The 27,516-nt window shown below is 55.6% G+C and overlaps 1 protein-coding gene and 1 pseudogene across 1 annotated transcript in view; both read right to left on the bottom strand.

The window, feature by feature from the left end:
* ESYT3 (extended synaptotagmin 3) overlaps positions 1–27,516 on the bottom strand; it is a 43,312-nt gene that overhangs the window by 12,670 nt on the left and 3,126 nt on the right. The window contains exons 2-8 of the mRNA XM_051818639.2: positions 8,801–8,842; positions 6,839–6,973; positions 4,228–4,304; positions 2,836–2,902; positions 2,616–2,705; positions 2,246–2,301; positions 477–597 (exon numbers count right to left, since the gene is read on the bottom strand). Of these exons, the coding sequence (XP_051674599.2) occupies positions 477–597; positions 2,246–2,301; positions 2,616–2,705; positions 2,836–2,902; positions 4,228–4,304; positions 6,839–6,973; positions 8,801–8,842 (588 nt within the window). The remainder of the gene's footprint in view (positions 1–476; positions 598–2,245; positions 2,302–2,615; positions 2,706–2,835; positions 2,903–4,227; positions 4,305–6,838; positions 6,974–8,800; positions 8,843–27,516) is intronic.
* Positions 21,295–26,442, bottom strand: LOC127493922 (cyclin-C pseudogene; annotated as a pseudogene).

Below are 27,516 nucleotides of genomic sequence, written 5' to 3' on the forward strand. Positions count from 1 at the left end.
CGGGGCAGATGCCACCCAAGGCTCGGTCCCTAGCCAGACAGGTGACTCTGGGCAGGTCTTCAGCCTCCCCAGCCTTGGGGGCCTGCCCTGTGAAATGGGGGTGCATGCAAGGTGTGGGGCACTCCCCCCTCCAGCCGGGGGGGGGGCAGTGTTTGTTTTTGAAAGGCAGAGAGAGACAGAGACACACGGATAGATCTTCTAGCTGCGGGCTCTCTCCCATCTGGGGCTGGGTCAGGCCAAGCCCAGGAGCTGGGAATTCAACCCAGGCCTCCCATATGGGTGGCAGGGGCCCAACCACACGAGCTGTCACCTGCTGCCTCTCTGGGTAAGCATCAGCAGGAGGCTGGAATCGGAGGTGGAGCCAGGACTCGAACCCAGTGACGCTTATGTGGGCATCACGTTGTCCGGGACAGCAGCCCACCCATCCATCCCACCACGCTGGGGCTGGTGGTCTGTGGCTGGTGCTGGGTACTCACGCAGGGCAGAGGGAAGCGCAGGTTGGTCACGTCCAGCCCCTTCTTCACAGGCAGAGTCACTCGGTTGGGCAGCACCAGGTGGGCAGCGATGAGGTCCTCCAGCAGGCTATCTGACACCTCGCTGCGACACCAGGCAAGACCCGCTGTGCAGAGCGACAGGACCCCCCCCACCCCCCCGCACCTGTCCCCAGAGCTGGAACCAAGAGCCCAGCTTGGCAGGGTGGGTGCCCCCAGGGAGGCGGGGTACCAGCTGGCAGCCCCAGAAGCCCCCCCCCCCAATTCCCCCAGTCCTGCTCTGTGCTCTAGGGCAGGCAGCCAGCCTGGTGCTAACGTCACTGACCCTGCACCTGTCAGACTCTGGGCTCCCCCCACTAGCTGTGGGGCCTGGGCGTGTCGCTGCCTCTCGGGGAGCTCAGCCTCTCCATCACTCACACAAGGGTAATGCTGCTGCCCCTACACCATCAGGAGCACGAGGTACCATGTGTAAGGTGCCGAGGCCAGTGCCCAGCCCACCGTGAGGGCCTGCAGGGCTGCCTACTGTCACCTTTCTACAGCGATGTTCTATTTAGTGCCTGACCCCTCCCCAGGGAACAGAGAGACAGCGGCTGGAACAGGTCTGGTGCACAGTAGGTGAAGGAAAGACCTCGTGACTGGAATCTTCGTCCAGAGCGGAGGGATCATATCCCCGGGGAGCAGTGACCACCCCCACCCTGAGTGCCTGGTAAGCCAGCTGGTGCCCAGCCCGGCACGGCCGCTCCCTCCCTCCACTGGTGCTGCGGCCCTGCTCCACTCCTCCCAGGAGGCCCAGGGCTTGGGCTCCCAGAGCGCTTGCTCCGGGCCCCGGGAAGGCGGCGCCTCTGTGTGACAGCCACCCCCTCCTGCGCCCACGTGGGCACTGTGGTCACAGAAGGCACCTGGGCTCCTCACCATGTACTTGGGTAGGGTGGGGAGTGAGGAAGGAAGGACCCTCATGGGTGTGCACACTCACCTGCCACCACCTCCCTACCCAAGTGTTCCCCCACGACCCCAAGATGACGGAGCCCACAGCAGCACAGCGGCTACGTGAGTGGGCCAGGCACCTGCCAGCTCTGCTTCCAGACCTGCACAGCGCCACTCTGCCCTGAGCCAGGCCTGGGACCTGGACGTCCCCGGGCCCTCCATTCACCCTCCACTCGGTACTCCTCACCTACAATGTGTGGACGTCTGTGATGCGGTGTGTGTATGTGATGGTGTGTCTGTGTGTGATGGGGTGTGTGTGGGCATGTGTGGGATGGTGTGTGTATGTGATGGTGTGGTATGTGTATGCATGCATGTGTGTGTGATGGCACGGGGTGTGTGTGTGATGGCACGGGGTGTGTGTGTGTGTGTGATAGTGTGCATGTGATGGTGTGGTATGTATATGCATGCATGCATGTGTATGTGTGTGTGATGGCACAGGGTGTGTGTGTGCATGTGATGGTGTGTCTGTACATGATAATGCATGTATGTGATGATGTGTGCGTGATGGTGTGTGTGTGTGATGGTGTGGTATGTGTACGCCTGCATGTATGTGTATGTGTGTGATGGCACGGGGTGTATGTGTGTGCATGTGTATGTGTGTGTTCCGGGCACAGCTTCCGCCCACAGAGGCTGCACACACCACCAGCCCCCGGCTCCACTGCACACACATGACACATGAGCGTCTCTGTGCCGAGAGGGCAGGAGAAGCCAGGGCTTTGCAGAGGCCCCGGCAGGGCTGCAGAGTCTCCCACGGGCTCCCCAGCACTCACTTGATCCCCGGCGCATCCAGCAGGTTGGTCAGGCCTGTCCAGTTGATCTGCAGGTGCTGTAGGAGCGGGGGTGGGGGGTGGGGAGATCACTGAGGGAGCCCAGCGCTGGGAAACCTCTGCTGAAGGCATCACCCACCAGGGGAGACCCCGCCCACGGGGGGACACCCTCTGCGGGAACTCAGGCAGGTGAGGGCGCCTCCTGGCCCCGCGCAGGCCCCGGAGCAGGGCAGGCGCAGGCCTTAGCTCCTACGCTGCGCTGAGCGTGTGCAGGACCATCTCAGAGCCCAGTTTCCCAGCTGGGCTTGGGCGGCCTCGTGCTCCGTCCATGCAGCTGGGCCGGTGTCTATTGCCAGGGCCCGCAGGGACTCACCGGCTTCTGAAGGAAGAACATGGTCACAGCGCCCACAAAGGGCTTGTCCACCAGCAGGGGCTCCAGGATGACCCGCAGGGTGCCCTGCAACTGAACAGGCCTCAGCCAGTGAGGGAGCGCAGCTCCTCCCCCCCCAACCCCCCCCCCCCCCCCGTGCCCTGCCGCCACCTCTCACTCCCACGCCAGCTCCAGAGGAGAGCAGCCCAGTGCCTCCACCCACCTGGATCCCGTTCACGCCAGCGTGCATCTTCTGCAGCTCCACGCTGATCTCACAGTCGCCGATGTAGCTGCAAGAGGGGAGGGGCAGTGCACCCGCTCAGAGAGGTCAAGAAACTTGCCCAGCGTCACACAGCTGGATGCCCAGGGTGGCCTAGGGCCTCCTTTATAGCCTCAGCATTTCCCAGCTCTGCCCAGACCCTGACCCAGGTCCTCACTCTGGGAGGGAGCTTCCCAGGAGCCTGCTCCTGAGTAGCCGAGGCAGGCCCCCGCCTCTGACCCATGAGGGCAGTGACTCTGGGCACGACCTGGACCCTCGACACCTCCTAGATGAGAAAGACAGGCTCTTGCCAAGTGCCCTGCCCACTGTGGCCATGCGCCCCTGAGGTCCCAGGAGCAGCCCCCACCCGCACATCCAGGTAGGCAAAGGGAGAGTCCAGCTGGCGGCTCCGGCCAGGTGATGGGCATAGGGAGCCCAGAACAGGTGCCCGTGGGGTCAGAGGACTGAAAGAAAAGACCCAGGGTGGGAGAGGCTGCAGTGAAACACCCCCCCCCAACGCAGTGAGTCCCTCAGGCACCGGGTGCCCCAAAGGGGTGGGGGCAGGCAGGAGGGGAACAGGGGGCTGCCTGGGCTGTGGGGAGGCTGAGTGGCCCGGATGATCCCCTCATGCCCCAGCTATTCCCACAAGGATCTCCCGGCAGAGCCGAGGGGCCAGATGCTCCTGGTAGCAGCGCGCTACCCCAGCACACCTGAGACCAGCCCCTCAATGGGGATGGGCCCCAGAACTGGTTGCACTCTTCCCTGATGTGCTCTCAGTGCTGGCATCTGGCTGATGACAGCAAATGTGAGAAGCTGGGAAGGAACGGAGACTTTCTGGAACCTTGCACAAGTCACATCACCACCTCCAGGAAGACTTCCTGGCTCGAACCTCCCTTTTTCCTGACTCAAGCCCATTACCAAGCTCGTTCGAAAGAGATGCACTCGCCCAACCTGCAAAGCTGGTCGCCCATGTATCTCTGCATCCTCAGGCTCCCCCGGTGGGCCCCAGTGCCCAGGGCGGCCCCTCTCACAGCCTGTGTGCTCAGAGCCCCCACATCCCGCTGCACCTGCTCCCTCTGGCCACAGCCTCTGAGGCAGCCTGTCTGACCCTGCCCGTGACCTTCTAGAACTTTGCCAAGGATGAGAGATGCCATGCCTGGGGCGAGGGGCCAGACAGCCACGGCAATGCCCGAGGACCAGTGTCTGTCCATCCGTCCTCCTGCTACCCCTCCCCTCCCCTCAAGGCGCCCTAATTCAGAGTGTAACATATGCAAACCTCCATCTTCAAATGGGTGCAGAGCAGCCCCTGCACCCCGGATGCCACACCTGACCGCCCAGGCAGGAGGGAGGGCTCACCAAATCTGCAGGTCCAGGGTCACCTGTCTTCGGTTGCGTCTGTTGGTGTGCGCCTTGATGCCATTGATCCTGGGGCACTGCAGGAGATGCCAGGAGAGGGGCTCAGTCAGCAACCGCCACAGCCCTCCTCTGTCTCCCCTCTACTCTGCACCAGGGCTGCGCTGGGGAGGAGGCGGGGCGGAGGCTGCCCATGTGGGCTTGGAGACCAGCCCAGGAGACGGATGGGGCGGGGGAGCTGTGAGGAGTGGCCCACACTGTCCCATGGGCTCTGGGGGTGGGCAGGTGGGGAGGGCTCTGGGAGAGAGCAATGTTAAACCAACTCAGGCCCCAGCAGGGCAGGGCAAACAGGAGCGTCTTAAGGGTCGCGGGGACACACCAGGGTCACGGGGACACAACCTACAGGGCCACCAGTCTCCCTGCCAAGGCCCCAGCTCCCAGGGGACCCTTCTTCTGTGTTCAGTTTCCCCCTCTGCCCAGTCTCCCCTCCCCTGCCAGGGATCAGAATGGGCTCTGGTTATCGTTTATAAAGAACATAAACGTGAACTTGATTTGAATTCGAGTGACGGTCACAGGCACCTGCTCGTTAGTTTGAAATACGTTTTTGAAAAACCAACAGAGAGACAGACGCATGGCTTTGTATTGAAGCCACTCACCCTGCTCATAAGGAAACACTGGAGAAAAATCCAGTCTCCCCCGGAGGAGAGCGCCCCCACACCCTCATCCTCTCCCCAGAATGCAGTATTTACAAGCACACTGTCCCATGCAAGTCTTCTTCATCCAGAGCGAGAAGGTGGGAGAGAGAATCACAGAGCATGACAGGCAGTTCATCAGAAACAGTAGCTTTGCCAGAGTTCACCAAACGTCAGCTTTTTAACCCCGAAGGCTCGCCATGATTTATTTTCCTGTATTTGTTTCAGGGTCGTGTTTGGCTTACTTTTGCATTTTTAACTTCATAACCTTTAAGAGGGTCTCCAGAATCGTAGAAGCCTCCGTTGCCCTGCTGTGGCCCCAGTGGAAGCCCAGGTTGGTCACTAGGGCCCCTCAGCTAGGGCCTGCTCCTGGGGCAGGGAGTGGCTCGCCCAGCAGTGACAAAGCTCAGCCAGTCCCATGGCCATTGTCATCTGCAGGGACACATCTCGGAGGAGGCCGCCTGCCCCTAAGCCCCTGTGCTGTGACAAGCCAGCCAGGGTTCCACTTAGAGAGGGGCACCCAGTGAGGCTGGGCCTCCCCCAGCCTCTGTGGCCGCAGGCCATTCCCACAGCCACCCGGAGCAGCCAGGGCAGGCCTGCCGCAGCCACACCTCACAGTCACCTTCAGCATTGGGTCCTTTTCTTGCACACTGGAGGGCACGGGATCTCCCAGAGGCTGAGACACTGGCCCAGGTCACCGCAGCACGGAGACACCAGCCACAGTGAAGGAAGGGGGTGTGGCTGGCGCTCTGGACCCCACATGAGAAGGAGGGGGAGGCGGGATGGAAGAGCAGAGGATGGGGCTGGGATGAGGAGTTAGGTATTCCTGACCCCAAGCTGGGACACCCGAGGCCGTCAACGTGGCCCCTGCGGTCACCCAGCAGTGCCACCTGCCATGACGCCACTGCCACAGGGGCAGTTTGGCTGTGCTAAATTCTTCACTCAGTAGCCACCTCCTCCTGGGGGTCTTCCCTGACTACCACAGACCCTGCAGGTTTCCATCTGTGAGCTCATGCATTCCTCTACTGTTGTGGAGACACACACCCCCCCCCATGCTGCCGCCCACATGTGCCTCCTGAAGGCACCAGCGCGGCCACACCTGACTCTGTCCATGGTGCCTAGCACACAGCGCATGCTCAGTAAGATGCACAGGCCCGCGCACCTGAATCTACAGATCCCGCAACAAGCCAACCCTGGTGGGGCCGCAGTGCCAAAAACCAGAACCTTCAGGGCACAGGCACACCTAATCCACCCCTAGCTCAGAGCGCTCTCCGCCTGCACCCGACCTCTGCTGGTTCCAGAGCAGACTGGACGCCAGCAGCTGGGGCTTACTATGCTGGGGGACACACTTTGGATGCCAATGGGACTCCTATCACAGTGCACTTTGGGGCAGGAGGAGTGGGGCCCACAGGGGAGACGGGGAGCTCAGTCTAGCACAGGGGCCAGGAGCTGAGGGTCACTGGCCATACACTTCTCGGGCCATGAGCCATTCTATCCTGAGACACCTGCTGACCTGCACAGAACATGTGTGGGCTTTAAACACCGCCCACCACATGCTGTGCAGGAAGTGTGTGGGCCCCACCACAAGCCACGGCCACTCCAGCAGATGCGACGACACCTGTCCAGCTCTGTGTCTGCCTAGCTGCCCTCGTGGCCTGCTTGCAAAATTTTGCTTACAGCAAAGTAGGGCCATTTCTCGGCCTTTCGTCCTGCTGCCTCTGAGCCGGGCTTTCCTGGGCCCTGGGGGGAGATGGTGGCGCTGGGACTCGGGGGAGGGGCAGGTGCCGAGGGCTGGGACATGCAGATGGGGCATCATGGCCAGGCGACTGACCCAGGTGGGGAGGCGGGAGGAGAGGGGACGGGGCGGGGCTAGGGGCGGGAACAGCGGCCAGCGCAGGCGGACTTCCGGGTCGGGCACTGACCTTCTGTCCGAAGTAGAGCTTGGTGAAGGTGAAGGTCCGCAGGTGGGCGCTCTTCTCCCGGATCTTGGGCTCCAGCTTCTCCCGGAATTTGTTCTCCATGATCATGCTCAGGTATGGCCAGATCTGGGAGATGATCTGTGAGGAGGAAGGGGTTCCTGCAGATCGGGGCTGCGCCCTGCGGGCAGCCAGCAGCTGCCTGGTCCCAAGGATGGGGGCCCCACGCCTGCCTGCCTACCCAGCCCCTTGCCTAGCCATCTGTCTATCGGTCAGCTGCTAACTACGGCAGGGGCTCCCCCTCTGGGGCAGGCTCCAGGTTCCCCAGATTCGGAGCACCAGGGAGGGTGTTTACTCACCAGGGTAACATCTTGGGGTGAAAGCGTAACCCCACTCTGCACTGTGCTTTACACAAAATGGGGGACACACTTTGGATGACAATGGGACTCCTATCACTCCTATCACTCTTATCCTATGCCTGAGGCTTCAGGGAAAAAACTGCCCCGGGCAGAAAATGAAATGTTTTTCTGTGCAGTTAATTTCCTGGCAATCGGAAAAGGCAGCCCTTGGCCAGTCTGTGCAGCTGGTCTGGGGGCAGAGCACAGGACGTGGGGAGAGGGCGGGTGATGGTGGGGTCAGAGGGCATGGGGACGGCTGGCCCACAGACAAGCTCACACTTGGGGCAAAGGCTTCTCCCACTCCTTCGAAATTTCAAAGAGACGCCCTCCACCTGCCATGTCCCCTTCCAAAGCCATAATGACAAGGTTCATTGTCCCCGCCTCTCTTAGAGGCCCCTGCACACCCCAGGTGTCTGCTTCCCAAGGGCCGGTCCCATCTTCCTGTTTGTCCAGCCTTCCCTGTACTGAGTGCCCTGGACCGTGGCTTGCCTACACCCGAGACGAGGGTGGGAGCCTCCTCCCCACCCACAGTCTCTCTGCAGCATGCAGTGTGGCCTCTCTGTGTGCTCCCCAGTGACTGATGGGAGCGTACACAGGGACTCGGGAAGCAGCAAGCCCTGGGCCCCCCAGAACAATCCCCAGATACCCACTCACTCCTCAAACAGCAACCTGACCCCTACAGGTTTCACCCAGAGGCTGGGAGCTTGTGATGTACTTGGCAATGACATTTCTGCTCATGTGCAACCAGGAAGCTCAGGCCAGCAACCATCTGGAAGTCCTTTCTCACACTTGACCCATGTCCTCCCTGCTGCGGGATCTGTGTCAGGAGACTCGGGGGTGAGAGCCACAGTGGGGGGTCTCCCCAGACACAGACACAGCCAATGACAGGTGCGGGCAGATCAGGTGCCGGTGGACTCTGGTCCCTCAGCTGTGCAGCCAGGGGAGGGCCAGTTCTGGAGTCACCCAACAGGAGCTCTCCCTGGACACTGGGCAGTGCAGCCCCAGGGTGTCCCTGGGTGACCTGGCCGCCAGCATAACAATGATGTCACGGGCAGACACGCTCACACTGTGCCAGGGCGGGAGCCAGGCACGCCCACCTTGCGGATAAGGAAACTGGCTCAGAGACCTTAAGCAAACTGTCCGGTGGCACAGGATCTGGGCTGGGAGCAGGTGGCACCCAGAAGCTCTGGTCTAATTAGGGACTTCCTCTTCCCAGGAAAGTTCTGCGCATGACCTGGAGGGCCAGCGGGGAGCTGTTCTCCTCTCTCACAGCTTTCTGTATTTCCTAAGATTTCTGCTATGGCTAGCTTATTAACTCAAAACTCCCTAAACATTGGCTTTTAGAGAAGAAAGCCATTCTGTGAATGAAGGACAAGGTTGCCATCTTGGCAGCGGTGGGGCCATCTGTGTCCCTTCCGGGCAAGGGGCACTGGGGTTTGGTCCGCACACCCAGTCACACTACCCCCATCAGGGTTGCGGTGGTGACTCAGCGCTGCGCCCCCTGCTGGAGGTGATGGGAAGCTGAGGCCTGGCCCAGTCCAGCCCTCCCAGGCTCCACCCTTGGCCTTACCTTGTTGGCCCATTCCACCCTCTCCACGTCCGGGAAGTGGATCTAGGGAACAGAAGTCCGGAGGGAGAGTTAGAGTCGAGCTGCACACCCTCTGGGGACCACGCAAGATGAGCGTGCGTTCCTCATCCCACCCCACACTCACTCACTGCCATCACCAGGACGCTCAGCACCCACTCTGCCCCCGCCCAGCCTTCAAGGAGCCACCCCCATGTAGGGCAGGTGGCCAACAGCGTCCACACGGGCCTTGCCTTGCCTGGAGCAGTTTCCAGACCCCTCTCTAAACCCTACTCCCACCAAGAGAAGGGGGCAGTGGTCTGGAAATTGCTCATATGCATATGCAAATAAGCCTCCTCTTCCCTTGGACCCCCAACACCTGAGTTGGCTCCTTATGAATTCCATCCCCCTTTGTTTTCATGACACCCATAACATATACAGAAATTAGAAAGTAAAAAATATATTAGCTAAACAAAAAGCAGCTTTTCTTAGAGAATAAATTCAGTTAGTGTCGCTCCCCGTCTTCGTGGAGGAACGACACAGGACCCTGTGCTGTTCTTTCGTCTGCTCGGCCCTCCCCGGGTTTGCTGCTGGTTCTTCCCGGGTTGGCTACCGACCCTTCCACCTCCGTGGAAGGGTGGTTCCCCCTAGCCACTTTCCCCACTTCCGCGGGGGAGCGGCATACCGCCGGCCGGCTCTCTCGGGGGCTGCACAGGTGTTCCTTCAGATAGATGTTGCCCTTAGATGTTCCTGGTGCATGTTGTCTCTCTCCTCCTTTATAGTCCTCTTCCGCCAATCCCAACTCGGCTGCCCACACGCCGAGTACGCTGCTCTCCTCCAATCAGGAGCAGGATCAGCTCCTGGAGGTCATCACTCAAGTTGGCAAGAGGCAGCTGCATAGAAGCTGTTTTCTCCTCTCCCAGCGCCATATTGTGGGAGAGCAGATGCATAGAATAAGTCTTAATTCCAGTAACTTAGTCTATTCCGAGTTGCTCCCCACAGTTAGTAAGTTCCCGTTTTCACTGGCAGCTGGGGAGAAGGCCCCATCTCTCCTCCCTCCCTTTGTCTCCCAGGAGCTCCAGGCCTCTGGGGTTCCCCAGCAAGGAGGCCCAGGGCCCCTGTCCTATAGTCGCATACAGTTTTCCTCAGGTCACAACCCCACTCCACCTGCTAGGTGAGTCCTGGGGGGCGGGGCAGAGGAAAGATAGACAGAGTGGTGGTCCTATCGCCTAAGCTCTGTGTGAACAGGTGTGAGCTGGCTAACTCCTGCTCGGGGTCCGCTGAGCTGCTCATCCCCTCCCCCAGGCTTTCAGAAGAGCGTCCTGGGCACGCTGTCCTGCCTCAAGCGCCTCAGTAATACGGTGTTATTGCCATCACTGTTCTTACGCCCCAGGTCCCCTGAGCAGGGGGCCAGCTTGGGCTCAGAGTCACAGTGGGCCTGGGACCACCCTCCCTTCTGGGGGCTCGGAAGGCTCAGGGCCCGAGGACCTGCAGCTCACATGCCCGTTGCACACCTGAGTGCCAGCTCTGGGGTTGCCCTGAAGGCTCCAATTCACATGCTGGTCCGGTCCACCTGCCTGGAAGGCACCCAGAGGAGGCTGTGTTTCTGGGGGCATGGTTTGTCTCTGCCTTGGGAGGCAGGAGCAGCCCAGACCTTCAGGACTCCTGAGACACCGTGCCATTCTCCCACCCTCATTTTCCCCAGCCCCAAGCACTGGTCCACACCGGCTCAGACAAGCATCAACTATTCCCAGATGCTGGAGAAATATACCGCCTGACTCCCCCCTGGGAACAGAAGGGGACTCGAGGGAACGGACGTCAGGGAAAGTGAGCGGGAGCTTGGGTCAGCCTAGCTCAGCACAGCTCCTGCGGCAGCTCTGGGTTAGGTCCCCAGCTGAGAACCAGGCAGTGGAGGGCAGGACCTCATCATACAGCCCAGTCCTAGAACCCCTGCCCATGAGCCTAGAGACTGGCTACAGCTCCTCCCGAGGCCTCTCTCCTCTGAGCCTCCTGGAACCTGGCAGCCCAGCCATCCTGCCCATGCCTGCTTCCGGCGAAGGCTGGCACAGGCCAGCTCCCTGGTCACTGCCTCATTCACCGCCCTCTTAGACTTCACTTCTAGGATAGGTTCAAGTTCATGACGGTTTCCTGCTGCAGCATTTAACACACCTGCTGGAGCTGCTGTTGCTACTGCCTGCCTAGAGAGGGCAGCACCAGAGGAGTGGACTGCACCTGTTCCCTGCTAGGACAACTAGCATAAGCACTTCTTAATATCTGTGTGATTGAGTGAGTGCAAGGATCTTGTCTTCCAGCAGCTCCCTGGCTGGGGAAGGAGGCGGACTTAAAAGCATGCTACTTCAGACCGGGACCGAGTGGGGTGGAAGAGCACCCCAGGGGAGTGTCTGGTGACACCAGGGCCCCCACAGACGTCTGGTCCTTCCCTGCGGATAGCTCACTCTCCTCCCAACATCCCTGCGGGGCACACCTTCTGTGTAACCCCCTCCCACACCCCAGCCCGAGTGCTTCTCATCATCGGCAGCTGAGCAGTCCTGGGCTCTGGGCCTTGCAAAGGTGACCCAGCTTGGCAGGTGCAACCCTGGCCACCCTTGGGAGTTGGTGCGCCCAAGATTCCTGAGCTGCCTCGCACCTGCTGAATCAGAGTGTATGGGGCGGGGCCCTCCCACCTGTTTTTAACAAGCTCCTGGCATGCAACTGGAGTTCGGTCAGTCCAGCTGGTTGTAAAGTATCAATGACCAGCCCACCCTCCCACGAGGGCAATCCACACCCACCCTGAAAGTGTGGGCAGCCACAGAATGACCGAGGCCCATGCTGAGTAAGGTTTCATGGTCTCTCTGGGCCGCCCACACCTGTAGGTGAGGCTCCTCACCTAAGAGGTTTCTCCACAGAGGAGTCTGACCCCCCTGAGAAAGGGGGCATCTCAGTCTAAGAGAATGAGCTCATGGTCACCCAGGTCTGCCCGCCCTCAGCTTTAACCCCAGCACCGGTGAGCGAGCCAGGGCCAGAGGCCGGCTCCCCTCACTGTGAGTGCCGGGGAGTAAGTGTGGGCAGGGGTCGGCATCACGGGCCCTGATCCTTAGGCAGGCACTCCCACTCAGAGCCCCCCACCCCCGGACGCGAGGAGCCCGCCCTCCATCCTAACACCTGCTCTGTGGTGGACCTGGTGAAGACACCCCTCCTGAAGCCTGATGCTCAGTGTTAGCCTGGGTTTTTACCTACTGGCTTTCACATTCAGGTCTTTAATCTCTGGATTTTCTTTTTTAATATCAGGTGAGGAGCTGGCTGTGGCGCACTAGGTTAATCCTCTGCCTGCGGCACCAGCATCCCATATGGGTGCCGGTTCTAGTCCCGGCTGCTCCTGTTCCAATCCAACTCTCTGCTGTGCCCTGGAAAAGCAGTAGTAGATGGCCCAAGTCCTTGGGCCTCTGTACCTGTGTGGGAGACCCAGAAGAAACTCTTGGCTCCTGGCTTCAGCCTGGTCCAGCCCTGGCCATTGTGGCCTTTTAGGGGAGGGAATCAGCAGATGGAAGATCTTTCTAACTCTGCCTTTCAAATAAGTAAATTTTTGAAAAAAATTTAATTATTTTATGAGAGAACAGACACCATTACCATATCAAATTTTGCAACAGTGAACAAAATATTTCCCTCTATTTGTTCACATTCTATTGTATTCATGTCAAAGATTATAAACTTTTAAACCTTTTAAATAAAGGTCCTGTATGTTTTTTGTTACATTTCTTGGTGGGGTTTGCAGGTATCAAAAATGGCACTCTATTTTCTAGTCAACTTGTGGAAATCGGCTTGTTGACTCTCCCAGGCTACTTAGACAATCGGCAGCCTCCGAGGGCCGAGTTTGGCCTTCTCACTCCCAACCTTATCTTGCCTGCCTTCACGGACACCTGGCACAGCATTGGTATCATTGAAGCCGCAGGGGTGACAGCCAGTGCTTCCACCCTGCTGTGGATCTTAAAGGGAAACGCCGTAAGGTTTTCCATTAAACACATCTTTTATGTACGTGTATATTTGGAGGACAGTGTCTGATAAATTGAGGAAGTTTTCTTTTTTTCTTTTTTTTTTTTTTTTTACAGGCAGAGTGGACAGAGAGAAAGGTCTTCCTTTTGCCGTTGGTTCAACCTCCAGTGGCCACCGCGGCCTGCGCGCTGCGGCCGGCGCACCGCGCTGATCCGATGGCAGGTGCCAGGTACTTATCCTGGTCTCCCATGGGGTGCAGGGCCCAAGTACGCTGATCCGATGGCAGGAGCCAGGTACTTATCCTGGTCTCCCATGGGGTGCAGGGCCCAAGTACGTGGGCCATCCTCCACTACACTCCGGGTCACAGCAGAGAGCTGGCCTGGAAGAGGGGCAACTGGGACAGAATCCGGCGCCCCGACCGGGACTAGAACCTGGTGTGCCAGCGCCGCAAGGCAGAGGATTAGCCTAGTGAGCTGCGGTGCCGGCGAGGAAGTTTTCAATACCTAACCTTGGGGCCGGCACTATGGCCCTGGCCTGAAGTGCCAGTATCCCATATGCTCGCCAGTTCGAGTCCCGGCTACTCCATTTCTGATCCAGCTCTCTGCTATGGCTTGGGAAGGCAGTGGAGGATGGTCCAAGTCCTTGGGCCCCTGCACCCGCGTGGGAGACCTGAAGGAAGCTGCTGGCTCCTGGCTTCAGATCGGCGCAACTCAGGCTGCTGCGGGCAACTGGGGAGTGAACCAGCAGATGGAAGACGCCTCTCTCTCTCTCTCTCTCTGTGCCTCTCTTCTAACTTTGACTTTCAAATAAATAAATAAATCTTTAAAAAAAAAAAAAGAGATCTCTCCCTCCCTCCCCCTCCCCCTCACCCCTGTGACCAAAAAAAAAAAAAAAAAAAAAAAACAAACAAACAAACAAAAAAAACCATCCCATGATATGATCCCATGCAGGTTTCAGACACCCGGGACTCAGTGACACCTCTAACTGTCCCCATGCACTTCATATCCAGCTCTGGCATGAAGATTTTACAGTTAATTGTAGAATCAATGAGACAGTTTCCCTCCCCTATGTTCTGAATTGTAAATATCACAATTATATGATCCCTGAAGTTTAGTGTATTCTTTTTTTAAAAGTATTTATTGGAAAAGCAGGTTTACAGAAAGAGAAGGACAGTCTATCCATTGGTTCACTTCCCAAATGGCTGCAATGGCCAGGGGAGGGCCAAGACAAAGCCAGGAGCCAGGAGCTTCTTCCAGGTCTCCCAGATGGGTGCAGGGGCCCAGGGACTTGAGCCATCTTCTGCTGCTTTCCCAGGCATTAGCAGGGAGCTGGATCGGAAGTGGAGCAGCCAGGACTCGAACTGGCACCCATATGGGATACTGGCATTGCAGGCAGCAACCTTATCTGCTATGATACAACACCAGCCATGTCTGTGTATTTTAAAAACACTGCTATATAAAAAGCTCATCAAGAGGAAGTCATGGGGACCAGCACTGTGGCGTATTAGGTTAAGCCTCTGTGGCCCAGCATCCCATATGGGTGCTGGTCCTAGTCCTGGCTGCTCCACTTTGAATCCAGCTCTCTGCTATGGCCTGGGAAAGCAATTGAAGATGGCCCAAGTCCTTGGGCCCCTGCGCCTACATAGGAGACCTGGAAGTAGCTCCTGGCTCTTGGCTTCAGATTGGCCCAGCTCCGGCCATTGTGGCCATTTGGGGAGTGAACCAGCTGGTGGAAGACCTCCCTCTGTGTCTCTCCCTCTCTCTGTAACTCTACCTCTCACTCAAATAAATTGGTAAAGTATTAAAAAGAGGAAGTCATAATGGAAATATAAAGAGCTGAGAACAGAATAACAATGTCAGACACTGCTGGGGAATTTATATTTTTTAATTTATCCAAAACCAAGAAAAACTGAAAATAAGCAATTGAACTCTGACACTCACAAAAATCAACTCTAAGAACATAAAATAGCAACAGATTTAGATCAGAGAAATATGAAGGCAAGGAATAAAAACAAAGATGAAAACCAACAATGTTTTAACAACACCGGGAAAGGGGAAATAACATTATTCATGCCAGCAGCAGGGGCTGGTCGGCTGACACAGCAGGCAAGACCTTCTGCAAGACTGATCAGGGGAAAAACTGACATAAAGTGAAAAAAGAAATAACTACAGATATGGCAGGTTATAAATAATAAGGTATTATAAACTATAAATTGTAACTATGTACCAATAAATTTGAGAACTTACAGGAAATATTGAAATTCCTAGAAAAACAATGGACCTGGCCATTGTTGCCATTTGGGGAGTGAACCAGCGACTGAAAGATATTAATTCAGTCCCTCTCTCTTTCTCCCTCCCTCTCTCTGACCTTCAAATAAATAAGTAAAAAATAAAAAAATTTAAACACTCAGAGGTGTATGAGAGGTCCACAGGTGTATATTTATCACTGTCTCCTGATTGCATTCCTTTGTGGTCTGAGACCTCTGCAGGACTTTCGTGGGCTAAATGGAAACTATTGGCGACTCCCTTGTCGCCCAGCATGTGATAAATGTCCACCACGACTGTTCCATGTGTGACCAAGTGGTTAGTCACGCCCTCCCATTCTGCTCGGCTCCAGCTTCCTCTGCCTGCTTGGTTTAACATTTTCAGAGGGGTGTGTTAAGTTACCTTCTCCCTCGCGTCAGCTGTTTCTGTGTCAAGTGCTCACCAGGTACTGTCTATGCGTCTGCGATAATTCTATCCGAATCCCTGCTGTTCCCAGGCATCCAGCGTCCCTTGGCCCTGTGACATTGACTGTCTGATATGAGAACTGCTACCCGCGCTCTGCTTTGCTTCGCGTTGCCCTGTTGAATCTGCTTCTATCCTGTTTTCAACCTTTCTGAGTTCGTGATGTCTCATGTCGTTGAGTACTTGGCCACCCCTCAGCAGCCCCATTTCCCAGAAGAGGAAACGGAGGCTCAGCGAGTTACCAGCCAACCCCCAGACTCAGGTCTGTTTCGCCACAGTCTGTGTTTCTCCCTCCGCCACGCTCGCCCCCACCCCCGGGGCCGCCTTCCATGACCCCCAGTTTCCCTCAATCATAGGAAGTCGGAGGCGGCAGAAGATGGCCCTCTGGGGCCCAGGCCCCCATCGCTGGTGGTCCCCTTTGTGGGACCCTCCGAATGCTCCACAGCCAGCCGAGACAAAGTTACCCCCACGTTACAGGTGAGGAGAGGCGTGGAGGCCAGTCAGTGCTCACCGAGACTACCCAGGGGACCAGGCCCAGAGCTCACCGGCACGCGATGCCAGCCCAGGCCTGATTTTTCTCATCCATTCTCCCTTCCTCCCGAAATGTCAGCATTTGAAGTCCCTTTCTTGGTGCTCGTCTGGCTCATTGCTCTGTGCATCTACAACTCTGCCTCTCTCTCCACGGCAGTTTCCCATCTGCAAAATGGGTACAATTCCGCCGGCGAGACGAGACCGTGCACTCGGGCGCTCAGCACCCAGAGCCGCGTGGTGGGAACCGCTCTTCAGACCAGGAGCTGCCCACTCAGGCCACTGCGACCTCAGCTGCAGGCAAAAAAAAAAAAAAAAAGTCCCCTGGGCCATGCATCCAGTCTGCAGTTTCCAAGTGCCTCTGCCTCTGCTCTTTGAGGAACATCATGGAAGGGGGAGAGGGGAGAAGGGGGGAGGTGGAACCCAGCACAGGTGGCTGAGGGGGAGGGGAAGGCATTGGCCTCTGCTGAGTACCAGGAACTTGGCACCCAGGTCCCCCCGAGGAGGCCTGGCAGAGGGACCCACCCAGAGCCTCTGCCTTATGTCTTGGCTCACAGGGACACGGAGAAGGTGGAGGATGGCTGGCTCTCTGTGCTTTTGTTCTGAGGTCCAGTCTCTGGACCAGCTGGGGGAGCCACGCCCTCCACACCTGGCGCTGCAGAGCTGGGCTCTGCTCCGGCTCCAGTGCCTTGAAGAACTCCTTAAAGTGCAGGTTTCTGTCAGGGCCAGGGTGGGGGGCTGGGGGGCATCCTTACTCAGGAGGACTGGGGCGGACGTCTGGAAACCTGGGTTTTTTAACAAGCCGCCCGACGGTTGTGAGCTCGGTGGCAGGTGTGGCAGGGTGAGTGAGGGCTCCCAGGTGGGGGGCTCATCCCTGAAGTAGGTGGCTCCCCTGCCCTGGGGGCTCCGAAATCTCAGTCCTAGTGCCACTCCTGGGTGTACTGCGGGGTCACCAGGACCTCAGTGTTTTTATCCCCCAAAGAGCAAGGACAGGCAAGAGCTAGAAGGCACAGAACCATCCCACTATTGCAACTTCTAAGAGGCGAGCCACCCCACCCCCACCCCATGGTGCTGTCTGCAGCTGGCGGGTCACTGGGGTTCTGGTTCTACCGCCCTCAGCCTCGGTTCTCTCTCCAACCGATAACTGACTTGTTCCTTCCTGAGCTGCCCGGGGCCACAACCAAGTGACATCACGGGTGTAAATCTACTTCTGCATGGTTTAGTGCCAGAGGCAAATTCAGCTTCGTCCCTGTAGGAGCAGGTACCCATCCCCAGTGATGAACTGCAGGGGAGAACATTTCCCCAGAGCAGGCCTAGAAGGTTCTGATCGTGCCCAGACCTGGCCAAGTCCCCAGGACTCCAGGTCCTTGCTCTTCCTTAAATAATCTAGAAGCCCCTCCCTCCATCTGAGGCCTCCCTAAATGGACACGACCCCTGATGCTGTTAGAGGACTTGGACCAAAGCCTTCCAGGCAAAGGGGCCTAATATTTCAAGGACAGCTGTCTCAGACAAGGTCAAGGGCATGGCAGTCACCAGGGCTTAGAGAAGATAGATTGTAAAATTATTCAAGTCCAATTCAGCACTGCAAGTTCACAGAGGCTGGCCACACCTGTGTCCTGTTGTTAGGGGTGATCTCTGCACCCCATCAGGACAAAGGTCCCCGGCAGGGTCCATGCAGATGGGCCGGGGTTGGGGCAGGCGACCGGACGACAGCTTTGGGTCCTCAGAGCCTCCCAGGAGGCACAGGGACCAGAGGGCTTCACTTAAGGGCCTTCCTGTCACCAGGCGAGTTCAGCTCACTCCCAAAGGGGAAGGTAACTCCTCCCACTGAGCCGCCACGCACGGACATACAGAGAAACAAAAATCTGCAGCTACACGCAGGCAGACACGGATACCGACGTCCAGACCTACAGATGCAGCTCTCTCCCCAAAACGTCTCACGGCCCTGCCCTGCTCCTAAAGACCTGCTTTTAGACACACAGACACACACTCGGACACACACGACACACAGATACACAGACACACATACAGATACACACACACATGGATACACACACAGATCCATACACATACACAGCACACATAGACATACACAGAGACACACACAGGCACACCCACATGGACACACAGATACACACCCACACACACAAATACAGATACACAGACACACATATGGATACACACAGAGATACACGGACACAGATACACAGACACACATGCACACAAAGACACACACGGACACAGATACACACACAGAAACACATACATGGACACACATAACACAGATACACACACATGGACATAGACACACACAGACACACAGGATACACACACAGACATACATGGACACACATACATACACACACCCATGCTGCACCAAGCTGAGGCTGCCACCCCCACAAGGCCCAGGCAAGAGAGGAGACGACCGGTGACTGTGGGTTCCCTCAGAGCTGGCCTACAAGAGGGGGTCCAGGGGCTCCAGAGGCTGCCCCACCGCTCCGCAGGGCCCACACAGTTTCACCCCCTTTTCCCCAGGCACAGCATTTTGCGCCCTTTCTCTCTGTTCTCAAAGGTAAGCATTTCACCACGGAAACTGCTTTAAATCTGTCCTCTCTTCTGCTTTAAACTACTGGGGAAATAGTTGCTTTGCCAACTTGAACTTCTACCTGGCACTGTTCCAGCGTCCACGGGCCCCTTCGCCACACACCCCACGCACGCTGGCCTAAATCAGCTGGACCCGCAGAACAGCCAAGCAGATGACACGACAGTCGCCCGTGATGAGGACTCTGATGCCAGGAGCTGTCACTTTTTGCTAAGGAACAAGGATCAGAGCAGAGGGGGCTGGCCCTGAGCTGTCCACAGAGCAGCTCTTTTAAAGGGGACCTGGGGTGGGTGCTGTGGCACAGCAGGTAAAGCCACAGCCTGCAGGGCCGGCATCCCACGTGGGCACCAGATCAAGTCCCAGGTGCTCCACTCCAATCTAGCTCCCGCTAATGCACTGGGAAAGCAGTAGAAGACAGCCCACGTGCTTGGGCCCCTGCACCCATGTGGGAGACCTGGAAGAAGCTCATGGCTCTGGTTTCAGACCAGCTCTGGCCATTGCGGCCATTTGGGGGAGTGAACAAGCAGATGGAAGAACTTTGTCTCTCCCTCTCTTTGTCTACAACTCGATCACTCAAATAAATAAATAAATAAAACTTTAAAAAATTCCTTCTGGCCGGCGCCGTGGCTCAATAGGCTAATCCTCCACCTTGCGGCGCCGGCACACCGGGTTCTAGTCCCGGTTGGGGCACTGGATTCTGTCCCGGTTGCCCCTCTTCCAGGCCAGCTCTCTGCTATGGCCAGGGAGTGCAGTGGAGGATGGCCCAGGTGCTTGGGCCCTGCACCCCATGGGAGACCAGGAAAAGCACCTGGATCCTGGCTCCTGCCATCGGATCAGCGCGGTGCGCCGGCTGCAGCGGCGGCCATTGGAGGGTGAACCAACGGCAAAGGAAGACCTTTCTCTCTCTGTCTCTCTCTCTCACTGTCCACTCTGCCTGTCAAAAAAAAAAAAAAAAAATTTAAATTCCTTCTGCTCATCAAACAAATAAAGGTCCCAAAAAGATAACCATCAGGGCTGAGAAACCCACAGTGAAATGGGCAAGAGTGCCTTTAAAATGTTCAGAACTGAGGCTGGCGCTGTGGCACAATTGGTTAAAGCCCCAGCCTGCAGCGCCAGCATCCCATATGAGCACCGGTTCAAGTCCTGGCTGCTCCACTTCCAATCCAGCTCCCTGCTGACATGCCTGGGAAAGCAGTGGAGAATGGTCCAAGCCCTTGGGCCCCTGCACCCACATGGGAGACCCAGAAGAAGCTCCTGGCTTCTTCTGGGTCAGCTCAGCTCCAGTCGTTGTGGCCATTTGGGGAATGAACCAGCGGGTGGAAGACCTCTTTCTGTCTCTACCTTTCTCTGTAACTCTTTCAAATAAATACATCTTTTTAAAAAATGTTCAGAACCTTCAAAGTCACATCAGTCAAACCTCTAAGAGCCTTAATATATACTAATACTTAATACATGTAACATTACATGAACATACCTTGAAAAGTTCACAAAACAGGGAATTAAAGGCAACTTTATTTTAGTGCAAAAAAACTGAAATTGAGGGCTTTCAAAATGTCCTGGGAATGCATACTATGGAAAAAAACACTATATGGATTTCAAAATTTTTGTGCACCAAAGTAAATTTCTCCTTAAGATTTATTTTTATTTATTGGAAAGGCAGAGTTACAGAGACAGAGGGAGAGACACAGAGAGAAAGGTCTTTCATCTGGTGGTTCACTCCTCAAATGGCAGCAATGGCTGGGACTGGGCCAGGCCAAAGCTAGCAATCAGGAGTTCTTCCCATCTCTCACATAGGCGCAGGGACCCCAGCACTTGGGCCATCCTCTGCTGCTTCCCCGGACACATCAGCAGGCAGCTGGATTGGAAGTGGAGCAGCCGGGACTCGAACCAGCGCCCACATGGGATGCTGGCACTGCAGGCGGAGCTTCACCAGCTGTGCCACAGCGCTGGCCCCATCAGCATCTTCTCTAACACTAGTTTACCAGGAGCTTTTTTTTTTTTTTTTTTTCAACCTGGAGAACTTACTTTTATTCTTGTACTTTTATGCTAGGAAGTCGACATTTAATTAAATAAATCCATGTTCACAACTGATTTAGAAAAACTTTAATCCTTAAACTGTACATCAATATCCTATGACTCCAAATTTTATTCAGCACTCTCCTTCAGTCTGAATAAAATAATTTATTAAGTTCCACAGGCAGCTCAGTCCCACGGACATAACATTTAGTCTGAAGTCCTACACTCACGCGAGAATAAGAAAAGGCACTATCAGACTGGCCTGGGCCCTGACTGTGTTCCTGGCTCAGGGTACCTGTAGTAAGTTTGTAATCCACAGTAAGAGACAAAATTAAACTAGGATGTATATATTTTATAACTATGCATAGAATAAAAATTAACATTAAAATTGTACCAAATTTTCACCTAATTGTGTCAGATCCAATTCATCTGTCAAAATGGCCTCAAGCTGAATGAATTCCAAGTAGCTTCATGTCGAGTTTCTTTTTTTTTTTTTTTAAGTTTTCCCAGCATTTGAAATGGTTACAGAATTAAGGTAACTTTTAAATTCCCAAAATACAGTATATATACAAGGTGATTTTAAGAGGTCATAGAAAAATGGAATTAAAAGTTGATTTTGGTGCAAAAAAAAAAAAAAAAAACCTTAAATCCATGCATAGTTTTTTCATAAGATGCATTTGCCATAAATTTTTTCAAGGCCCCTCATATTACACTTTTCTACTAGGCTGAGCCACTATACATTCTGAAATCAGTAGGCACTTGATTAATTTCCCTGAAATTACACACATCATCAAAATCTTCCAGGATTTTGTAAGATTTGATTCTTTAAGTAGAGTTTTAAAGTTTAACTTATGAAGGGAAAAAAAAGTCACATGATGACTTTATTTCCTTCTTTGGTCCCTCAATGACCAAAGATAATTTTAAGCACTTATGTTTTATGCTTCCTAGCTTACAAATGTTTTCTATTACCCAAAGTAAGAAATATTGAAAAAAACTTATTAATTATGAAATGTCTGTCTGTAGGTCCTCTTAGAACCCTCCCAAACTTTTAAAACCGGGGGATTTTAATCAATTACGTATGAGAACCAACTTCGGTAAGGAAAAACTTATTTTGCAAAAATAAAATCACTTCCCAATACGCGTGACAGAAACATGCTATTCATTTTGTGTCCCATTGAAGAGATTACTAAAATCTGTCCAGTGGATTGGAAGTGGAGCAGCCAAGACTTGAACGGGCATCCATATGGGATTCCAGCGCTGCAGGCTGGGGCTTTAACCCACTGAGCCACAGCGCCCACCCCTGGCTTCCATTTGGACTCTGTTCTCCTTCACTGCTTGGAGGTGGTTTTGGTTTCGGCATCTTACTAAGAGTCATTGCCATCTCTTTCCGCTCATCAAAATTCTTCCACTGTTCATGTAATTTTAAAATAACCCTGATAACTCCCAAAATCTCTTCCCTATCCACAGAAAGTTCAGCAAACCACTGTCTGGCATCTTTCTGCTGTAGAACAGGCTACACAGAGGCGAGCTAAGGCTGTCACGGGAGGAGGAGCCACAGACACAGATCCGCTCTGCGGGTATCGTTCATCCTCCACGCACCAGGAAGCCACGTCTTCTTGGCCCGTGTCCTGCACACACTGGGGCCAAGGTCTCTAAGGATGACCACACTACCAAGCAACAATCCATGAGTTCTCACGGGCAGAATTCACATCTTAATACATGATTCATCCCGTAAGGAAATTCCTTTGGAAACGCATATGAAAATCTTGTTTTTAATACAGAAGTAGCAGCAGAACCAAATCTCATATTTGAGACTCTTCCAAATTCCTCAACTTCAGATGCCAGAAACACACATTAATACAGGATCTATACTTTTCAGAAAATACTTGGCATAGAATCTCTTGAAACAGACCATAGCACTGGCAATAACTTGGGGTCTAAATTTAAGATGTTCACCTAATGCTTGGATAACATTTGTAAAAAAATATTTGTGATTTCCAACACTCTTCTGAGAGAAACTGAGTCCTTTTGGCGCGCCTTCAGCAGATCTTGTTTATCCAAAATCCACTGCAGATAGTGGGAGCTCTGCCCAGAGTCCCCTGCCGTGGAACACAGCCTGCCCTGATGAAAAAGCACCAGCAGGCAGTGCCGTGTGGAGTGACCACAGACCCGGCCCCGCAGTCACCGCACTTCTAATCGGATTCCACCACGAGCACTGACGTCTGCTCACATCACGATGGTGGCATTCATTTCGCCGATTTTCACTGAGTGCTTACTACACACTAGGCACTAAGCTGATGCTGGGTGGGCATGGACAGGTGCAAGAGACACGCCTTGGGACCAGTACTGTGGCACAGCAAGTTAAAGCCCTGGCCTGCAGTGCTGGCATCCCATACGGGCGGCAGTTCGAGTCCCAGCTGCTCCATTTCTGATCCATCTCTCTGCTAATGCACCTGAGAAAGCAATAGAAGATGGCCTAAGTGCTTGGGCCCCTGCACCCACATCGGAGACCCAAAAGAAGCTCCTGGCTCCTGGCTTTGAATCAGCCCAGCTCCAGCTGTTACGGCCATCTGGGGAGTGAACCAGCGATGGAAGATCTCTCTTTTTGCCTCTCTCTCTGTAACTCTTTCAAATAAATAAATATTTAGAAAGAGAAGGGGAGAGGGAGAAAGAAAGAAAAAAGCAAGCAAGCAAGCAAGCTAGCTAACTTCCCTTCAAAGAACACTCAGCCTGGAGGAAAAGGCGGATATAAAAACAGGCAGGTGCAAATCGGATGGGAAGCAGAGTGATAAGAGACGTGCCCGGGTTCCGTGGGAGCCTGAGGAGAAGCACTTGGACTTGAAGGATGAGTCAGCAGCCCCAGACAGGCAGTCCGAGGTCCCAGACTCATACCGGCAGCAACTACCCCATCCCCACTCCCCCAGTCAGCCACGTGGACGGGGAAACGAAGTACCTGCACTCCCTCACGTCAGAGAAACGATTCAGTAACTGACAGGACGTTTATACTGAGCCCATCACGGTCCTTAAAAGTGTCTTTGAAGCGTGTTTATAATAGGATGTTAAAAACATGAAAAATAAGGAGGAAGAAAAGGGGTACCCATTTTTTTTTATTTTTATTTGTTTGAATGTCAGAGTCGGAGAGAGAGGGAGAGATGAGAAAGAATCTTCCATCTGCTGACTCACTCCCCAAATGAATGAGGCCAGGCTAAAGCCAGGAGCTTCTTCCAGGTCTCCTACGTGGGTGCAGGGACCCAAGCACTTGGACCATCTTCTACTGCTTTCCCAGGCCACAGCAGAGAACTGGATCAGAAGTGGAGCATCCAGGACACAAACAGGTGCCCATATGGGATGCCAGTGCTGTAGCTGGTGGCTTTACCTGCTATGTCACAACACTGGCCCCAAGGGGCCCCCATTTTTACAGTTTTCATCCACCCCCTCTCCAAGGCAAGTACACACACATCTGACAATGTCTCTCTGGGTGGAGAAATTAAAATGCTGACTCTGGGCCAGTGCTGCAGCACAGGGGGTTAAGCCAACACTGACATCCCATGTGGGCACTGGTTCAAGTCCTGGCTGCTCCACTTCCACTCCAGCTCTCTGCTAATGGTCTGGGAAAGCAGTGGAAGATGGCCCAAGTGCTTTGGCTCCTGCACCCACGTGGGAGACCTGGATAGAGTTCCTGGTTCCTGACTTCAGCTTGGCCCAGCCACAGCCATTGCAGCCATTTGGGGAGTGAACCAGTGTCATTCTACCTCTCACATAAATATTAAAAAAAAAAAAAAAAAAGAGGAAGGGAGGGCCAGGCCCCAGTTCCCTGACCCCACTGTAGCTGACACAAGTCATCAGGGCAGCTCACACCTCCCAGAGGCTCCCCCAAAGCCATGGGGACATTCCCAAGAAGTGCCACCTGCCTGCTGCCACCGTGCAAGGCTGGGACCAACAGACGTTAGAGGCCAGCTCTGTACACCACGCTGCCCACTGAGGCAGGGGCTGCAACAGGACACAAGCCACACCCCCACCTCAGGACCTGACCCTCAAACCCCATAGGAGCTCCCAATTACGAGTGTCCCTGGGCCCCTGACTTGGAGAAAAGCTTGCCCTGCGCACCCTTGTCCTGGAAAGACTCAGCCCTTGTGAGGGAAGCAAAGATCTCGCCGCCCGAGTTCAGGAATCTCCTAGAATCCCCAGGATGAGATGAGGCACTCATTCTGTGGACCTGGAGTCCCCCATCCCCCACCACAGCCAGCAACACCGTACACCGTAGCGCCTCTTCTTCCAGGAAGGCCTCCTGGGCCTCTTCCAGCCAGGGGGAGGTCCCCACGCCGTCAGCACCCTGGCCTGTTGTCTCATGGGCTGATCGTGCCGTGCTAGGAAAGGTTGTTCCCAGGAGTCACTCCCATCCAGCTTGTGGGTCCCTCCAGGGCAGGGCCTGCGAGTCAGGCATGTGGCTCAGTCTGCCCTCCAGCAACGTTCGCGGTCGAAGCTCAGGAATGAACACGGATGCCAAGGTTCCCTCCACAGAGCTTGGAGAAAGGGGGTGATGCTCCGTCACTCCGATTGCCCAAGCCCGGCCCAGGACGTGATAAGCCCATGAGGCACCACCAAGACATGGGGCTGAAACCCAAAGGGTGTGACTCAAGCCTGCTGCGGTCAGCCTAGCTCCAGGCTGGCTTGGATGACTGCAGGACAGCAGGAGCCTCCAGGGTGAGACATCCTCCCAGCCCAGAACCCCCAACCAGCCCTCCTGCCTAAACCCATGTCCCATGGCCCTGGCTGCAACGACTGAGCTTTGTGGTCTAATGTGAGGGTGCCCAGGCTAGCCCACAGCTGGTACCACGTGGCTTCCTTTAACTAAAGTATCAATACGGGACACAGCATGTGAACACAGCCCGAGAGAGACTGCTGCTCCGCCCACAGAAAAATATCAGCCCAGAGGAGCAAAGCACCAGCCCCTGGGTGTGTGCCTGAACAGAGGGGACAATCCCAGAGGTGCTGGGAGCCTAGGATGCCCACTGCCTTGGGCAAATACTCCGCTTTTCCCCGCTGTGGCCCCAGACAGTGCCTCCAGGGCACACCCAAAGGACAGAAAAGGACTCCAGAGAGGCCCAGAGAGAGAGAGAGAGAGAGAGAGAGAGAGAGAAAGAGAGAGAGAGAGGTGGGGCTCTTCCCAGCACCCCCTAGAGAATGGGTCCCAGGTTCAGCCACCCACAGACACACAAGGGTTAACTGTTCTGCACCAAGTTGCCAAGCGATTGCTATCAGCTGGCCTGAGAGCAAGCTGGGCTGGCCCCAAACCACAGGCAGACACCAAGTCTTGGACTGCCCCTTCCCCTCCCTACCCCTGCCCCTGGCTATTCTCCCACCAGGCGGCCCACTCCCCCTGGCCTGCAGCCAGCCAGGGCTTTCACCAAGCTTCCCTCCTCACAGAGGCGGCGGTGGCGGCGGCAAAACAAGCAAGCCGGCCGCCAGCGGATGCACCGGTCCTGGCTCAGTGAATAACCGCAAAATGCACGCCTCAGCGAAGGCTGATCCAGCGCACAAATCCAGGAGTGAGGGCTGCAGAGCTTCCAACAGGGCCCCCGCAATGAGGGGAGGGGGCGGACTGGGCAGTGATGCGCAAAGGTTACCTCCAGGAGGGCCTGCAGGGCCCAGGGCACGGAGAGGGAAGGGGAGCTCTCGCTGGAGCCCCTCCCCTGGGACCCCAGGAGTGGCCAGGAGCAGGCCCCCGGGGAACCGCCCCGAAGCGCCGCGCACCGCCCTCCACCCTGCTCCGTGCCCAGCCACATCGCTGTGGACACTCGGCCGTTAGTTTCCCAGTACGGAAAAGTGGGGTTAAGGCAGCCCGGCAAACCGAGGGGCACAAAGTGACGGCTACCGGGCCCTGAGCCAGCGACTCCTCACTCAGCTCACCCAGCGCCCAGTGCAAACTGACCGAGGCCCACAGCTAAGTGACTGATTTGCAAGGGCTCAACACTTAGCCCTGTGCTCTATACACGGTCCCCACCCCGACAAGGACAGCCAACAGCTGGCTTCTCGTTCCTTTGACACTACACCTAAAAACTGTAGGGACACCCTCAGGTGTGTGGGCAGCCGCCCCGGGGCCACCACCTGCCCCACGCGGCCAGGCCACATCACAGCCCTCTACGTGTGGCCCCCTTCAAAGCAGGAGAACCTTTCTTTCAAGCTCCATCTGCCGCAGAAGGGACTGTCCGGAAGTGGCTGCACTCAGACCTCAGGGCTGAGACGGCTTTGAAAGAGCACCGGATGCAATCTCCTTTCCCCAGGGGGAAAACGGGCCCAGCAGGGGAGCCACAGCTCAGAGCCAGGGGCCTAGGACCAGGCGAGAAAGGAGCCAGCAGCTGAGAAGTGGCCACAGTGGCAGCCACGGCCGAGCCAGAACGGGGAGGGGGAGGGGGGCAGGGCGTCTCCACTCCAGCTCAGCCTGCCCTCGGCCCCGCCCCCTCGCGGGGACACAGAAATTGATGTCCCTTCCAAGCAGCACACAGTGTGACAGCAGCAGGAAGCTGGAGAGCCACACCCCCTCCGCCACTCATGGGAGCTCCTGTGCAGGGACATCAGGCACTTCGGGCAAGGCAGTTCCACAGGCGACGGCCACCCAGAAGGCCCACAAGACACCCCCTTTTCTTCAGTCCCTGCCCCAGCATTGATTTGCCAGTGGTTAATGTGGGAAAAAAATCTCCTGATGCCCAAGGAGGTCAAAACCATCATCTCCTGTTCCACGCGTGGAAATGAGTTCTTCCAAGGCGGAGACATGTACAGAGGCAGGCGTGCAATGCCGTGGATACCCACTAGTGTCCGTGCTCCAGAACTGCAGGCCCTCACCACGCCCACAGCCAGCA

The sequence above is a fragment of the Oryctolagus cuniculus genome, chromosome 4 (assembly GCF_964237555.1).
Source record: "Oryctolagus cuniculus chromosome 4, mOryCun1.1, whole genome shotgun sequence".
In the NCBI taxonomy this organism is placed as follows: Eukaryota; Metazoa; Chordata; class Mammalia; order Lagomorpha; family Leporidae; genus Oryctolagus; species Oryctolagus cuniculus.